Source organism: Sprattus sprattus (genome assembly GCF_963457725.1).
Source record: "Sprattus sprattus genome assembly, chromosome: 3".
In the NCBI taxonomy this organism is placed as follows: Eukaryota; Metazoa; Chordata; class Actinopteri; order Clupeiformes; family Clupeidae; genus Sprattus; species Sprattus sprattus.
Genome location: NC_137922.1, coordinates 11,149,436 through 11,166,935, shown reverse-complemented (window position 1 = coordinate 11,166,935; position 17,500 = coordinate 11,149,436). Strand labels below are relative to the sequence as shown.

Genomic DNA, 17,500 nt, shown 5'->3' with positions numbered 1-17,500 from the left:
TTCTATCAGTATTCTAAGACCTGACACATATTCTGTTCTGGACAACAGAAAATAACACGTTGAACTAAGCCTCAACAATATTATCCGGCACTAGGAACGAATGAACAAACCAACAAAGAAAATAATTAATAAATGAACAACCAAAAACAGTGGATTTTTGAGGGATGTCGAAACAAATTTGACATAGTCTAGCCTAGTTTTGTTATACATGGTCTGGATAGACAAGCAGATGCTTCAGGCTAGTTTTTAAGAAGATTGAGAGAGAGAGAGAGAGAGAGAGAGAGAGAGAGAGAGAGAGAGAGAGAGAGCGAGCGCGAGGGGAATGGACTGAAGGGGATTCATTAAAATGAACCCTAAACATTTGTGTCTTTCATTAACCTGATTATTATAAGTACGTTTTAGCTCCTGTCAGTTAGACTTACATTACGTGCTCATGCAAACACACACACACGTGGGCACACACACATCCAAGAATGCAAAACAAAAACACAAACAAACACACACACACACATACATACACATACACACACAGGTGTGCCCTAAAGATTCATTCATCATTCAACCCCACTGTTACCCTACCCACTAGCCTTTTGAGGCGTAGCAGCACCTCCATGTCACCATGGTAACACAGTGATCCAGTTAACACCATAACACACATGATCTTCAGTTCCCCATATGTCTGGACTCCGGAGCCATAATGCATCAAGTCTCACGTCACTCATGTCAACCAATCTAGGCCTGTCATTCCGGAGAAACTGCTAAACTGTGTGAAGGACAATGGAGAAGCTGGAAGACAGTGAAGCTAGAAACAGATGCTTTCCCCCACTGGAGATAGCTGATCAGAGATGTAAATATAGTCCATTGTGAGCTATGCTTCAGGCTGTTCTGTTCTGGAACATTCTCTCTTTGCAACTTCTGTCATTCTTTTTATCTTTCTTTTTTATTCATTCATTCATTCATTCATTCTTTCTTTCTTTCTTTCTTTCTTTCTTTCTTTCTTTCTTTCTTTCTTTCTTTCTATCTTCTTCTCCTTTCAATGTCTCCAGCCCCCATTTCATCTTTTCCATCCTGTCCTCTAGTTCTTTTTGCTTTAGTGTGGTCTCATTGATTTGGGAGCTTTTGGAGCTCCTCCTTAAGAATCATCTGAGGGTTTTTTTTTTGTGTGTGCGCTGCCAGTATCTTTGATCTGACTTTGAACACACAGAGGGGGTAAGTGTTGGGCGATGGAGAGAGATGTTTGTAGTGCCAGATAAAAAACGGACTCTCTCTCTCTCTCTCTCTCTCTCTTCTCTCTTTCTCTCTCCCTCTCTTTCTTTCTCCCTCTCTCTCTCTCTCTAGTCTAGCACACTCTTCAAAGCAGAAGTATAGCAGCAGAAGTGGAGAGCAACCTGGGTTGCTGACTTTGCTAAACGCCCTCTTTGTGTGGTGCCCCAAAGTGTGTGTCTTCATCTCTTAAAAACTGTGTGTGTGTGTGTGTGTGTGTGTGTGTGTGTGTGTGTGTGTGTGTTTACGGCTCTGCATGTATGTGTATGTGGCTATACATATGTGTGTTTCCATCTTTCTCTCTCTGTACCTTTTCTGTACCTCTCTGTACCTTTTTTTGGACAAAAATGAAAACACAACAGTGAACCGCGGCAAACCGACCCCCCAGAATCTTTCCCATAGAAACAATCACTGGGACACCATGTCAGGGGAAGAAAACACAGGTCAGTCTTCACACTGAATGAGTCCAACAGTGGCTGCCCTGCCATGAAAATCAATGTTCACTGCAGTCTTGCAATCAGTCAGTCGTGCATAATGGAAAAACACGCAACAGATTTTCTTGTCAAATGACTTGACAGCTGGGCTAAAAGATGTTTCTTTTTGTTACCAGTAAGGAAGGGCAATCTGTAGTGATATTGGGAGTTGCTGTGAGTGATCCCTTGCTCTTTGCAATCCCTAGTGTGTGAGTGTGTGTGTGTGTGTGTGTGTGTGTGTGTGTGTGTGTGTGTGTGTGTGTGTGTGTGTGTGTGAGAGTGTGTGTGTGTGTGTATGTGTTTCAATGCTTTTCTGTTAGCCTTTTCTCCTTACAGGTGCTGCCTGCAGCATTGATCACAGTATACTACAACAACAGATTCTGCATTTTTATTTTCCGGACTGATGCTGATTGAACCTCCTGTTGGTGCTGTACCCTTCCCCTCTCTCCAGTCTCCCTCTCTTCCCCCCTCTCTATTTCTCTCCAGTCTCCCCCTCTCCAGTCTCCCTCTCTATTTCTCTCCAGTCTCCCTCTCTATTTCTCTCCAGTCTCCCTCTCTATTCCTCTCCAGTCTCCCTCTCTCCAGTCTCCCTCTCTATTTCTCTCCAGTCTCCCTCTCTCCAGTCTCCCTCTCTCCAGTCTCCCTCTCTATTTCTCTCCAGTCTCCCTCTCTATTCCTCTCCAGTCTCCCCCTCTCCAGTCTCCCTCTCTATTTCTCTCCAGTCTCCCTCTCTCCAGTCTCCCTCTCTATTTCTCTCCAGTCTCCCTCTCTATTTCTCTCCAGTCTCCCTCTCTCCAGTCTCCCTCTCTCCAGTCTCCCTCTCTATTTCTCTCCAGTCTCCTCTCTATTCCTCTCCAGTCTCCCCTCTCTCCAGTCTCCCTCTCTATTTCTCTCCAGTCTCCCTCTCCGGTCTCCCCTCTCTCCAGTCTCCCTCTCTTCTTTAATGCTCCTTCTCTCTCAGTCTAAGATCCACGGCATATGGTCTACTGCACACACACACACTTCCTATCGTCCTCTCCAAAGAGCCGGTTTACTCTGGCAGAGAGGAAATCACGCTGGGCCTCACCAGGGCACACAGATTAACCGGGCACAGGACGGTGGCACAGATGCCAGCGGTTCCCACTAAAGTCATGCCTGCCTGGCCAGGCAGAGGTCTGAGCTGCTCTGAACACCTTGCTTTGCAAACACCAAATAGTGACCTGGGCACGGCTCTCACACCCACCAACACCCAAAACATACCAGGGGCACAGACGCCATTCCAGACCCCTGCAGAGAGGCCCCCTGGTAGACCCCAGTGGTGCCTGGCGCGTCGTTCTAGAACCCTGCAGGGCACGTTTCACTGAATGAGGCAGGGGTATGGATTATTTGGCTGTGTAAAGGAGCTTTGACATGCACAGGAGTGGTACTGATGGCCTCTACTTTTCCCTCTCCCCCCTCCATTTTGCTTTCTTGCCTCACCCTGCACTCTCTCCACTCCTATGGTGTTCATCTGTTCACAAAGAGACATACACACATACACACACACACAAACAAACAAACATACATACAAACAAACACACACACACACATTCACAAACACAGACTGCAGATTTGGATCGACACATATAGCCACAGGTGTTGTGGAGGATTGGTGTGGCAAAGAGCTCCTTACAGCGCAGGGACTTGGGTCAATGACCTGCGATGTCGCCATGGCAACGCCACATCCCATTCGGCTTTCCGTGTGGGACTGCTGCCGCCACCTGATGTCTTGTGCCCCGCAGATTTGACTGTGGCTTTCAGGGATGTGTGATTGGCTCAACACCCCACAGCTGTGCCTACCAAACCAGCTCTCTCCTGGGGAGACACACTAATACCCACCCACTCTTTGCTCTCAAATCAAACAAACACACAACTGTATTAAAAAGTAATTAATGCCATCGCTCACAAAAAAATTTAACCTATAAAGTTATGCTAAAATTGATAACTGACAATATGATATTTACCAGCAGGATAAAAGTCAATACAATGGACTTGACAGAAAACACTGATCTACTCTATCTCACTAGCTGTTGAACACACACACACAGACAGACACACACACACACACACACACACACACACACACGCACACCCACACACAGTGGTAGCGCAGGTGCAATGAATGCCTCCTCTGGACGTGCCGTCTTTTCCATCTCAAGCGCTTTAAGTCATTCTCTCTCTCTTTCTCTCTCTTTTCATTTTCTGAATTCGAAATGTGCCTTTGCACTCTCTCATCTCCACCTTCTCTCGACTCACTTTGCCCTTCTCTTTCTATTTTAAATGTCACTCCCTTCTTCCTCTCATCCCTCGCTCACAGTTTCTCACAATGCTTCTTATCTCCTCCAATCTCAGCTTCTCCACGTCTACCTCCCTCCTGTCCCTTCCTCATTCTTTTCTCCCTCCCTCCCTCCCTCCCTCCCTCCCTTTCTCCCTTCCTCATAGAAGGCCCAACTACCCACCACCTCTGAAAGGGACAGTACAGGACTGCCTCTGTGTGTACGTACAGACGTGGACAAAATTGTTGGTACCCTTCTGTTAAAGGAAGAAATAGCCACAATGGTCACTGAAATAACTTGAAACTGACAAAAGTCATGATAAATAAAAATGTACTGAAAATTAACTAATGGAAATCAGACATTGCTTTTCTATTGGGGTTCAACAGAATAATAATAATAATACAAAGTAAAAAAAAAAGAATTAAACTGGCCTGGACAAAAATGATGGTACCCCTAGAAAAGATTGAAAATAATTTGACCATAGGGACATGTTAATCTAAGGTGTGTCCTCTAATTAGCATTACAGGTGTTTTTAAACTTGTAGTCAGTCAGTCTGCCTATTTAAAGGGTGAAAAGTAGTCACTGTGGTGTTTTCCCTCATTGTGTGTACCACACTGAACATGGACCACAGAAAGCTAAGGACAGAGTTGTCTCAGGAGATTAGAAAGAAAATTATAGACAAGCATGTTAAAGGTAAAGGCTATAAGACCATCTCCAAGCAGCTTGATATTCCTGTGACTACAGTTGCACATATTATTCAGAAGTTTAAGGTCCAGGGGACTGTAGCCAACCTCCCTGGACGTGGCCGCAAGAGGAAAATTGATGGCAAATTGAAGAGACGGATATAACGAATGGTAACCAAAGAGCAGAGAACAACTTCCAACGAGATAAGAGGTGAACTCCAAGGTCAAGGTACATCAGTGTCAGATCGCACCATCAGTCGCTGTTTAAGCCAAAGTCGACAGAGGAGGAAACCTCTGTTCAAAGCAAATCATATAAAAGCGAGACTGGAATTTCCCAAAATGCATATTGACAAGCCACAGGGCTTCTGGGAGAATGTCCTTTGGACAGATGAGACAAAACTGAAGTTATTATAAACTTTCACGTTATTTCAGTGAACATTGTGGGTTTTTCTTTCTTTAGCGGAAGGGTACCAACAATTTTGTACACGTCTGTACGCACACCAGCATATCTAGGCTAGCGCTGTCATTAACATTTTCATTAACAAAATGGACATATTATCAGACTTATGGATAGATGTTATATAGTTGAGTAATTTCTACAATTTCTACGCTTTTTTTTTTTTGACTCCTTGACCTTTTGTACACGCAGTATCTTTTGTAAGATCATTTGTGCTGGTGTAAGATCATTTGTGCATTTCTACAATTTCTACGCTTTTTTTTTTGACTCTTTGACCTTTTGTACACGCAGCATCTTTTGTAAGATAATTTGTGCTGGTGGATATGTGCATGTTTCTGTGCAATTGTCAATGCGGTTCCTCACAGAGTCTAGCGTACGAGCTTGAGAGAGTGAGTGTGAGTGAGTGAGAGAGCGAGTACGAGAGTGAGTGTGTGTGGTTTAAGTATATATACAGTACATGTCTATGTACTTATGTACACATGAACTTTTGTTTTGAGCAGTTGGGCACAGTGTGTGTGTGTGTGTGTGTGTGTGTGTGTGTGTGTGTGTGTGTGTGCATGCGTGTGTGTGATCTGGCTTTTGTTAGTGGCTGGAGGTGAGTGACAGCTTGGAGGCAGCAACCATCACGCTCTCTTGCCTCCTTTCTTAAAATAGCCGTAGAGAGAGAAACACAAACACACAGAGAGAGAGAGATAGAGAAAAGGAGAGGGAAGGAGAGATATTTCTCTCTCAAAGAGGACAAAGAGAGACTCCACTGGTATTTTACTCTAAAGCATTGGTATAAGCAGAGAGAAGGAAAGAGAGGAGAAACACAGAGAGAAGGAAAGAGAGGAGAAACACAGAGAGAAGGAAAGAGAGGAGAAACACAGAGAGAAGGAAAGAGAGGAGAAACACAGACAGAAGGAAAGGGAGGAGAAACACAGACAGAAGGAGTGCAAGTCAGGGCGAGGTATACAGACAGACAGAATGGGTAAGGGGGCCTCTCTAAGGCACAGGCATGCTGGGCTCGATAATAGCGCTGCAGACAGATGCATTTTTAATGGTGTTTCGAATAAGAGCAGCAGAGTCCCCTGGAAGTGTGTGAGATGGACACGCGCCTGACACACACACGCACACACACACACACACACACACACACACACTAAAACACACAGACACACTCATACACCGACACACACACACACACACGCACACACATAGACAAACAAACGTGCGCTAGCTTTACAGCACTGACACACAGACAACAGACACAGACACAAACACAGACACAGACACAAACACACAAACACACAAACACGCACACACAAACATACATGTGCTAGCTTTACAGCACACACACACGCAAACACAGACACACACACATGTGCTAGCTTTACACCACACACACACAGACACAAACACACAGACACACAGACACCAACACACACACATACCCACACACACACACACACACACAAAAACACACAGTAGACGAAGTGCAAGTGTGTTTTGGTGCATAATAGATAATAATAATAGATAATCTTACCCTGGATGGTCCTCTGTAAATACACCGCAACTGATCCCAGGCTTGACTCTGCTGTGCATCCAATGTAGCCTCACACGTCAGCTAGAAACATAGACACACACACACCATGTATCAAAACAAATGCAGTGCGCACACAAGCAAGCGAACTGAAAACATAAACATCACATGATAATCTGCCTATCGTCATAGTGCCTGACATAAACATGACAAAAACATTATAACATTCATATGAACCCAGTCATGTGTCACAAACATCCATTATAACATTTATATGAACTGACTCATGTGCCACAAACGTCCATTCAAACAGTGTTTTTTCTCAGGCTCGACATAACGGAGTAGGCTGGTAAAAAAAAATCGAGATATAAACTGAATGTCTAATCAAACTTTACGTAACCTTAAATTACTAAAGCAGACTAAAATATACAAACAAGCTGATTTTATAGTGATTACACTGATTGATGCATGTTGCACACTTTCCCGGTATGAATTTCCCCTGTGTGAGAATGTGTGAGTGTGTGTGTGTGTGTGTGTGTGTGTAAGTGTGTGTGTGTAAGTGTGTGTGTGTAAGTGTGTGTGTGTGTGTGACTCCAGGAGTTAAAATGTCAGGGGAAATTCGTACATTTCATGGTTGATGTGAAAAGCCTTGCATATTTAATTTTTTTAACTCTCCTGTGAAAAAAAAAATTGATTGGCACCTGATAAAACAAATACAAAAAAAGCAGTAAAAGTCAAATCACTGGGAGTTAATTGCCAGCATTAAGAATGACATTTCCTGTGTTGATCGTGAGAGATGGCTGTCGTCGGGGACGACTGAGTAATTACTGACAGGCAGAGCTGGCAGGCTGGGGGGACAGGATAAAACAGATCTGTGAAGAGATGAGAGGCAGCTATGCGTCACTTTCCCCCATGGTGGATAGGAACGTCATCACAGGACTTTACATAACAACACACATCCCTTTGAGATTACACTGCCACTGGGTTGTGTGTTGGTCAGTGAAACAGACTTGTGTGTTGGTCAGTGAAACAGACTTGTGTGTGTGCGTATTTGTGTGTGTATTAGGAAAGACTAAACGACTCTGACATGATAAGTCACAGGTGTGTATGCACCTGAGTGCACAGCACAGGTATTCATGAGTGCTTTCCTTAGAGGCATGGCTACATTTGGCTGCGTTGCACTTAGACTTCACTGGACACTGACCCCATGACCTTGGTCCTGTTACCTCTCATAGAATTACCATACAGAGAGGCCTCGGGCTGAGAAAACAGATAATGTGCGGTGGCAATATCAGCAACAGCAAACCTCGAACATCGAACCTCTGTCTCAAGGCTGTACAGGTCTTTTTAGAGGTCTTTTTATGGAACCTTTTGGCACACAAATATTTGTAATACAACTGACCTTTTTATTTCTTTGAACTTGACTGTTTACTGTCGCACCATTTATGAGGTTCATTTAAAGAGGCTAATGTGATTTCATGCTAACTCCATGAGCACTTTTAATAAAATGATCTGTTCAGTTGAGATCACTTCATTAGGACCCCTGGGAACTCAAGGGATGTTAAGGCCTAATCAAGGACTGCAGACCTCTTGAAATGGCCACCAGAGCAAGCGGACACTTCCAGTGTCTGTTGAGCATAGTAAGTGCTCCTGCAGAAATACAGCTCTCCTTCTGAACCTTAACTGTGACAGTGTCAATTAAGTAGTGACCTTTTTGCTGAGCGTTACACTAATATTTCCAGGTCCATACAGCTTTAAACTCTGCAACCCTGCAATGCACCTATGCATTCAGCTAACTAAATCACTCAATAACTCCGGCAAGAACAATGGGCCTCATTCCCATTTGTGAGAAATCGTTGGTAATTGCATTCACATCAACTCTACATACATCCTTGGATTTAAATAATTATAATAATAATAAATAAATAAAAAATACATTTGTATCATTTATAGTCATGATTCAACGAGGCATCGTGATGTCCTAAAATAAATAAAAGCACTACACGAACACTGCAAATGTGAATAAATAAATAAGTTGCTTTCGCGTGACTTTGGTTGATTCTGACTGCACACGCTTTCAATTTAAGAATCATCTGAGAACACGTTGGCTGTGTAAGAAAACATTTTCAGACATTCATGAATCAGGTGTAGGACTTTTCTTGCGTTGGTCTTCCGAAAGTCCGTAACAAAACATTTGAGGAGAAATTTCAGAAATGCTTTGAGAATGAGGCCCAATGTATGTTTATCAATTACTTTCAATTGAATGGATTTTCAGCACAGCCTTAAACAACCAATGCTGTCTCTGCCACCATAGGTCTACAAAATGGCTGCCGTTTCTCCATGCTACTATGCAGCTGTTTCTCTGATACCCCTTTTCCACCACTGTGGAGATGAGTGGATGTGCCAAGGACTGGGGGAGGGGAGTGGGATGGGCTCTCCTTGCGTCTTCTGCTGTCCATCATTCTTCTCCTCTAGGTAGGAGGCATGTGGAGGAATGACAGACTACCCGCAGCTCTCTTCCTGTAAAGACGCCGAGCCCACGTGTATTTTCAAAACCACGCCATCCACTTCAGCCAAATTGTATTCTTATAATAGGGCACACAGCAGGTGGCGCTCATATTTTCACCAATCGATTCCTCCAGGAAGATTTTTTTTTTTCTTTTCTTCATTTACATGCAGAGCCCTCTGATAAAGACCAGAATTATCACGTACTGTGAGGAAAACAGGACTTCTGGGAAGAAAATATTATACTATTCACCACTCTCGGTTCTTACAAAAAGCTAAGATAACAGACCTTCCTGAAATAAACCCACCAACGAGCAGAATCCAACATTCAGCCCTTACTTTGTGCTGCTGTATTTGTGTGTGCTATGATCTCTGTGGGAGGGTCTCTTAGAGCAGAACGGATCACTGTCTGCCTGGATGTGTGGCCACACTGTGTCATTTGCATAACTGTGATTAGTATTACATCGGCGATAACTGGAAATGCTGGGTAATTACTGCCTCTTAATTATAGTCATTTTTGGCCCGCTGCTTAAAAATGAATGTACATATGTGTGTGTGAGTGTGTGTGTGTGTGTGTGTGTGTGTGTGTGCATATGTATGTGTGTGTGTGTGTGCAAAATGTACATATGTGTGTGTGAGTGTGTTTGTGTGTGTGTGTGTGTGTGTGTGCACGCAAGAGAGAGAGAGAGAGAGAGAGAGAGAGAGAGAGGGAGAGACACAGAGAGTAAACTAGAGAGAGAGAAGGCGAGGGTGTTAGAGAGACGGGTCGTGTGAGGTTGGGAAGTGGGGAGAGGGAGGAGGTTGACCGTTAAGTTCAGGCCACTTTTTCTTTGCACCGTCACTTTTAATGAAGAGCTTCATGGCTTGAAGGAGAGGCACATGAATACTAAACAGACCAATGGGGTGGGGGATAAAGGTACAGACAGAGACAGACAGACAGACACACAGACAGAGAGACAGAGCGAGAGACTGAGAGAGAGAGAGAGAGAGATAAAATGAAGGGCAGGTGGAGAGAGACCCTGTCAGCAATGGTTAAGAAGGGAGGGATAGGGGGAGAGGTGGAGAGAAAGAGAGGAAGTGACCCTGTGACTGATGCAATCAGCAGCAGCCTAATTCCCCATCTGAACGAAAAGAGAGATGAGAGAAAAGTCGGGAGAGGAAATGAGAGAGCGAGAGTGAGAGAGGGAGGGATTTTTCTGCGCTATATGGATGAGTGCACTGACATTTTGTGAAGAGACAGCCACGTTCAGGCTTTTAGTTTCAGACATTCACTGTTCTGCCCTTTTAACCACACTGTCGACCGTGAAAAAGAAAATGTGTCAGGGCCTCGCCGTCTTCACAACAACTTGCAATTTAGAAAAACTTCAAATAAACAAAGAATATATAATTCAGGGCACTCAGGGCCTCGCGTACATGTTTAATTGCATTAAGTATGAGAAGGTAGCTCTATGTCATCATTCTAATCATCTACTTAATTGAAAGTCAATGAAGATTTAGTTGCCAAATAAATAAATCATCATCAGGAGCCTCCTGACACTTTCTAGTTCCACTTTAAAGGCAGTGAAGAAACAGAATAAATGAAATAAAGGAAGAGTAAAGACAGACGAGAGATGAGAGGAACGACTTGAAGAGTACAGCCACCTTATAAGAAAAGAAGATGACCTGTAACCTGGGAGGCTTTCAACAGATTACACAGATGGATTAAACCATGCTAATCTGACATAATCTGTCCTAATCTTATTTAATTCCATTGTGAGGCGGCTGCGTGGATTTACCTTCTTCCCCGAACCTTCTCCAACTCCCCTGTGGGCTGATGTCACACGGTTCTGTAGACAGAGAGAGAGAGAGAGAGAGAGAGAGAGCGAGAGAGAGAGAGAGAGAGAGAGTGAGAAATAGAGACCTTACATGATGTAATTGAAGAGGACTGTCATCTGCAAGAAACTCTCAACAAGAAGGGGAAACCATGAGGAAACCATGGCCACTACCAGAGAGACACACACATGTGCTCATGTGTGTGTGTATCTGTAGTAGTTTGACTGCTTGTGTGCATGTGAATGTGTGTGTTATATGCTGGTTTGGCTGCAGTGGTTTAAATGTGAATGAGATGCTTGTATATGATGGTATATGTATCTGGGTGTTTGTGTCTCTTGTAGTTTGACTGATTGAGTGAGTGTGTGTGTGTGTGTGTGTGTGTGAATGCGCTGTGGTGCCTTTCTGTGTGTTTGCGGAATGTGTCATACAGCCTCCGGGCTAATTGCCTTGATGATGTGTTCTCTGACTTCTCTCTGATCACAGGTTGGGAAAGGTGTTGTTGTTACGTGACATTATTATGGCTGGGAGCATTTCCCGAAACGAATGACGCAAAAATGCTTCGGTTCCCTTGAGCCTGACTCATTTAATTCATACACACATTTATGTGATCCTCAGCTCATAAAGTGTAAGACAAATTCCGTTTTACTCCTACCCAACAGTAGCCTTTGAGGTGTGCCCAGCTGCTTCATCTCACTGACCTGTGCGAGCGAAGTGGCCCTGCCTCGGCCCGTCTCCATGGCGCCGCGCTCCGAGCTCCGCCCACCCTGGCTGGAGGTGCATTTGTAGCAGCTCCAGCCCATAGGCCCCGCCCCCGGAACATCCTGCTCCTTCCTCTGCAGGCACTGGCAGTGGTACAGGTGACCGCAGCTACAGGAAACAGGAAGAGTTAGCACGCTTAGCACAGGAGTAGTTGGGGCCGCATTCAATTGTTAGCTGACAACAGCTAAAAATAACTATAATTACAGACATGACTAGCTGTTAAGAAAAGGCTCTTCAAAATGTCCATTAGTGGGTCAAACAATAACTGAACATGTGTGTTGGCGTATCTTATTGTGTGAGTGTGTGTGTGTGTGTGTGTTTGCACTAATCTCTTAGCTGTGGTGATGTTTCTTGTGGTGCTGGAGGCATCGATTTTATTGGTCCAGACTTTGTGTGTCTGTGTCTGTGTCTGTGTGAGTGAGTATGTGCAGGTGAGAATGTCTGTATGTGTGTGTGTGTGTGTGTGTGTGTGTGTGAGGAGGGGGGTCAGAGGGAGTGTTGGGTGTGTGTGTGTGTGTGAGAAAGGGGGTCAGAGGGAGTGTTGGGTGTGTGTGTGTGTGTGTGTGTGTGTGTGGAGGGGGTTCAGAGAAAGAGTGTGTGTGTGTGAGCACCTGAAGATAATGATCTCCTCCTGGCTCTCCTGGCGTCTCTTGTACTGCTGAAGGCAGATGTTGCAGTGGTCCTGGCGTGGGTGCAGCCCTCGGCTCACTGCCGCGCGCAGCTGAGACAGAGACCAGTGCAAGTCTGAGTTGAGCAGGCTGGTGGTGGTCTCCAGTAGGGTCTGAGTTAGAGGGAGGAAGAGAGGAAAAGAGAGAGGGAGGAAGAGAGAGAGAGAGGGAGAGGGGGAGAGAAAGACAAGGGGTAAAAGAGAGTTGTGAATATATTGTTTCTTTTTTACCCTTCTGACATATGTTGTACAAGCCTCTTTATCTCAAGCTTTACATTGTATTTCATAGCCAAAACTATACTATAAATTGTTATGGTCATGCTAATTAAGCTTCTTTATTTCGAAAATTGAATTGAGAGGGGGGGGGGGATTATATGTGCGAGAGAGAAATAATCCAAGAGATTCATACATTTTTTAGTTCTATGGGATGGCAGCACTCCTACGCACACGGGGGCACTACCTCATACGATTTTATACATGGATTTGCACCCGACGCAAGGTTGGGAAACACTTGTGACGTGTGCACTTCAGACTCGTGTCTCACTGACGTAGTAGGAGGACAAAATGGATTACTATCAACTATCATGTCACCGGCTTGCACAAAAGAACAAGAAAAATTGATGAGACAGACAGGGAGAGAGATAGAGAGAGAGAGAGGGAGGGAGGGAAAGAGATGGGGAGTAACAGAGGCGGCTAGCTATTCCACTTCTTTCATATCACACCTTCAAATTCAGGTTCCAGTGAGTAACGGACAAGAGAGAAAAGACAAAGAGGTGTGAAGACCAGAAGAGATAAAAAAAAGGAATGAGAGGAAAAAGGCCTTGGAACAACCACTTGAAGTGGACACGGAGAGACAGATGAGACACTTGCGTTAGGTGCTGTATGTTGCTCCATCTGATTTCCTATCTGGAGAAGAAAATTGGATGGGGGGGGGGGTACTGCAAAAGGTCATGAGGTCACGTCTTTTCCAGTGGCCAGCAAGTGTAGGAAAGGATGATAGGGAGACATGCTGCCACATGATTAGAGTGTGTGTTGGTGTGTCAGGGGTGTGTGTGCTCGTTGCTCTCTCACACCCAATTTAACCTCCCTGTGACACCGAGTTTATTGTACCTGCATTGCTGTTTGAGGTCTAAGCTGCTACGGGGGATTGGGCAGTGTGTGTGTGTGTATGTGTGTGTGTGTGTGTGTGTGTGTGTGTGTGTGTGTGTGTGTGTGTGTGTGTGTGTCAAAGCAGTTTGTTTCACTCTATTACATCAGCAGCCATATACTGTTCTAGCTTGATGCGTGTGTGTGTGTGTGTGCTTGCGTGTGCATAAGTGTGTGTCTGTAAATGTCTAAACCCTATTTCATATGCAGGTCTGTTTAGTCTTACAGGTGTTCATGCTCAATACATTTAATATGTGCTTATTCCATTGAGAGATTTCCTAATGTTGCCAGGGTGTGTTCTTGCCCTGAACAAGAATGCTCCTCTGAATGTTTATGCTCAAGAAACCATAATCCATCTATCCACAATTCCTGAACTTGAACCATCTCGGCTGTCTAGTGTTCTTCCTCCTACTCCTTCCTCAGTCTGCAACAATACATCTCTATATGCATATCCTACTTCCCCCCCTCTTCAGCTATACATCCAGTTCACCCCTCCCCCTGTCTATCACTCTACTATCCACATTATCTGTCTCTCTGCCATGATCTCCACAGAGACTGAGCTGCACCAGCCTGTCAATCAATCCCCGTAGAGACACGGGAACCCTGGTGACAGAGCAGCCAATCAGAAACACTTGAGCTGATCGACTGGTGGCTGTCAAGAGACCTGGATGGATTACCAGAGGATGGTGACTTATTTTCACAGCAGAAAGCACAAACAACATGCAGGAAGAAAATGCGGGGAAGCAAGACGGAGAAGAACAGGGAATAGTGGCGAAGGACACTCTGCTCTGCTTCTCCTTCTGGAGGCAAAAACATCTTCCAACATGAAAAGAAATGACTAGAAAAGCACCTGTGCACATGAAAAAAGCAAGGCAACCTAGTCACATCAAATGGTTGAGATAAATCATCAAATCAAAAAAGTGCAGTAAAAAGCCCTCCAACAAGGCGATTAGTGAGCCCGTGACAGCTCTAGAATCTCCAACAGTTGAGAGAGTCTTAAATCTACTACTTTAAGTTTGGCATTGAAAAATAGAACATTAACATTGAAGCACTTGTATTGAATTAACTTGACACTGAACAGATGTCACACACATACATACACACACACAAACACTTTTCTACAAGCACATTGTCACGGACTTCAGGTGACACAGAGATGTAAGTGGACAGAGTTTATTGGTCTCAGCCAGTAAAGGGGGCACAGGGGGAAAAACGGAGAGAAGACAAAAGGTGAAATGGTATTTAACGCTAAGAAGATAGTCCAATAATATAATGCTCAGAAGTTAATGTCCAAAGAAACACAACAAAGGCAAACTAGGTAACCCAGGAACAGAGGAACACAGAAGCTAGGGTGATAATGCGGAGAGACAAAGTGATCGAACAGTCGACGAAAGAGACGTGAAAGATCACAGGATGTGAATAGTCCGGAGCTTGGATCTTTTGGGATAAGTCCTTTCGAAAACGAGGCCAGACACAGAAGTCAGGGGAGTGAGGAGTTTATTTGGTTGAGGGAGTGACAGGTGCAGGTAATCAGGCAATCAGGGGACTGGGAACGTGACTGAGGCAGGTGTGTTGAATCAGAAGGGGGCGTGGCAGGAGCAGGGCTCAGCGCTGGCATGACACGCATGTAATCTCGCATGATTTTATCCATCAGAATACTTCAAAGGCTTAATCTTTAAAAAGCCAACTTCAACAAGCCATTCCATAGTTACACTGTGGCTCCAAGCAGAAACCAGAAATCGAACAGAAACCTTCCTTCTCTTTAATAAGTCGTATCTTAAGTGAGGAAGTCTGAGCACTTCACATTGTCTCTGGAGTGATTAGCTCCAGCTGATGCAGAGCTAGACCCTGACTAACCACTGGAGACGCTGAGGGTCTTGGAGGGCCACTCCAATTAACGAGCACTTCTTAAAAAAAAGTGAACACTCATTTTCAGCTCTTAATTACACCATAACCCCATCAAACTCTCCCACCAGGGTGCCAAGCTGGGTTTTTAAGAAGTTTTTCGGAAGGAATCTGCTTAGAGAAACTTTTATAACCATGTTGGAAGATGGCCACGATGGAATTAGGCCTTCAGTCTTCAGAGCGTCAGTCTGTTTCCATGTGCATTGTATGTATGATGTATTTTTCTGCCCCTGGCACTGTTTACTGCATTTGTGAAGTAATAATTCATTTGGAGCGAGTTCATTGCTTATTGATTCTGAGTGAACTTGACATTAATACAAATAAGATGGTTATTTTTGAAATATTAACTTGGCTGTTAAGTGTCATATTGAATTGCTTTGTATAGTGAGACTATCATACTGAGACTGATACTCACAACTTAGCTGACACCAACACAAAGACACAAAGATACTTCAGACCCCTCTTCAATCCTATTTGTAAACTCCTTTTACTACTTTTCCCTTGCAGGTCAAGCAGAGTTTTTGCAAAGCACAGAGGCCTTGTGTTCTAGCTTCAGGAAGACGAGCGAACACACACACACACACACACACACACACACACACACACACAGACACACACACCCACACCCACACACAGGAGGGTGCGTTGTGCACTGTGCTCTCAGCAACACGTAATTCAGCTCATTCGCTCGCCTCCCATGCTCTGTTGACTTGGCTATTGTTTGTCTGATCTATTTAGCCGTCGCTCACAGCAGTGGGTGTCTGTCCTGCCAGTAGCCACTGACCTAGAGGACGACAACGGCATGTGGGGCTTTTGGAATGACAAACAAGACAAAAACAAAAAAGGAAATCGAGAAGGAAGAAAGTAAAAAAAAGGAAACAAAGGCAAGGCATTTTTGTAGTCGAATATTTATTTTTTGGGAAACACCTCTAACACACAGACACACACTCACAGACACACACACACAAACACACACACAGGAAGAGACCTTACCTGTTCATATGTGAAGGTGTCCAGCATGCCCAGAATCAAGCCTTGAATCTCTGCTAGTTTGCCTTTTCCATACACCGGATCCTGAGAGAGAGGGGGGGGGGGGGGGGGGGGGGGGGGGGGGGGGGGGTTGTGAGATAGAGTTAATAGAAAGATAAAAAAGAGGATAACCTGTGGAAATCAAGTTCACAGATTTCACCCAGGCCAAGAGTTATTTTCTAGTCTTCTCAGACAATCACACCCAAATCCAATTATACACATGTGCACACACACACATACACACACACACACACACTGCTTCACTCGCCTCTAATAAACACACACATGTGAGGTCAACTCATGAGAAGAAGCTGATTTGTAGTATATCTCTCTTTCTCACACTCTTTCTCTTCACCCTTATCACCTTTCTCCATCTCCTTCAGTCAATTTTACACTCTCAATATATTCCTCCCTCTCTGACTATATCTTTCACACATACGTTTGAGAAGAACCACACATATGCATGCAGGCGGGCGCGCACACACACACACACACACACACACACACACACACACACACACACACACTCAATCAGATATGGCCTTTCAGCTGGAAGTGACACTGACAGGCCTGGCTGCTTCAGAGCAAAATATGCAGCTCTGCACGAGTGCGCGCACACACACACACACACACACACACACACACACACACACACACACACACACACACACACACACACACACACACACACACACACACACACACACACACACACACACACACACACACACACACACACACACACATTTGCAGTATAACAAAGATAGAGAAAAATATAATGTTACTAAAGGAATTAATAAATCTAATAAAAAATATTGACTCTACTGTGTAAGAGACTGGCAATGGATCTATATTCTCTGCAACCCTATGGTAGTGGATTAAATGATATACAATCACATGTTCAGCATACTAATCTAAGAATATGGCTGTGCGGTAAAATGTTTGTTAAATGCTTACTGTTTCCTGATAAACAGTGTGATAAATA

The 17,500-nt window shown here is 44.3% G+C and overlaps 1 protein-coding gene across 1 annotated transcript in view; it reads right to left on the bottom strand.

Moving 5' to 3' along the window:
- The window catches only part of vps8 (VPS8 subunit of CORVET complex), a 79,774-nt gene that overhangs the window by 7,596 nt on the left and 54,678 nt on the right, over positions 1 to 17,500 (bottom strand). The window contains exons 40-44 of the mRNA XM_080834632.1: positions 16,480 to 16,560; positions 12,380 to 12,549; positions 11,708 to 11,876; positions 10,973 to 11,023; positions 6,696 to 6,776 (exon numbers count right to left, since the gene is read on the bottom strand). Coding sequence (XP_080690758.1) covers positions 6,696 to 6,776; positions 10,973 to 11,023; positions 11,708 to 11,876; positions 12,380 to 12,549; positions 16,480 to 16,560 — 552 coding nt within the window. The remainder of the gene's footprint in view (positions 1 to 6,695; positions 6,777 to 10,972; positions 11,024 to 11,707; positions 11,877 to 12,379; positions 12,550 to 16,479; positions 16,561 to 17,500) is intronic.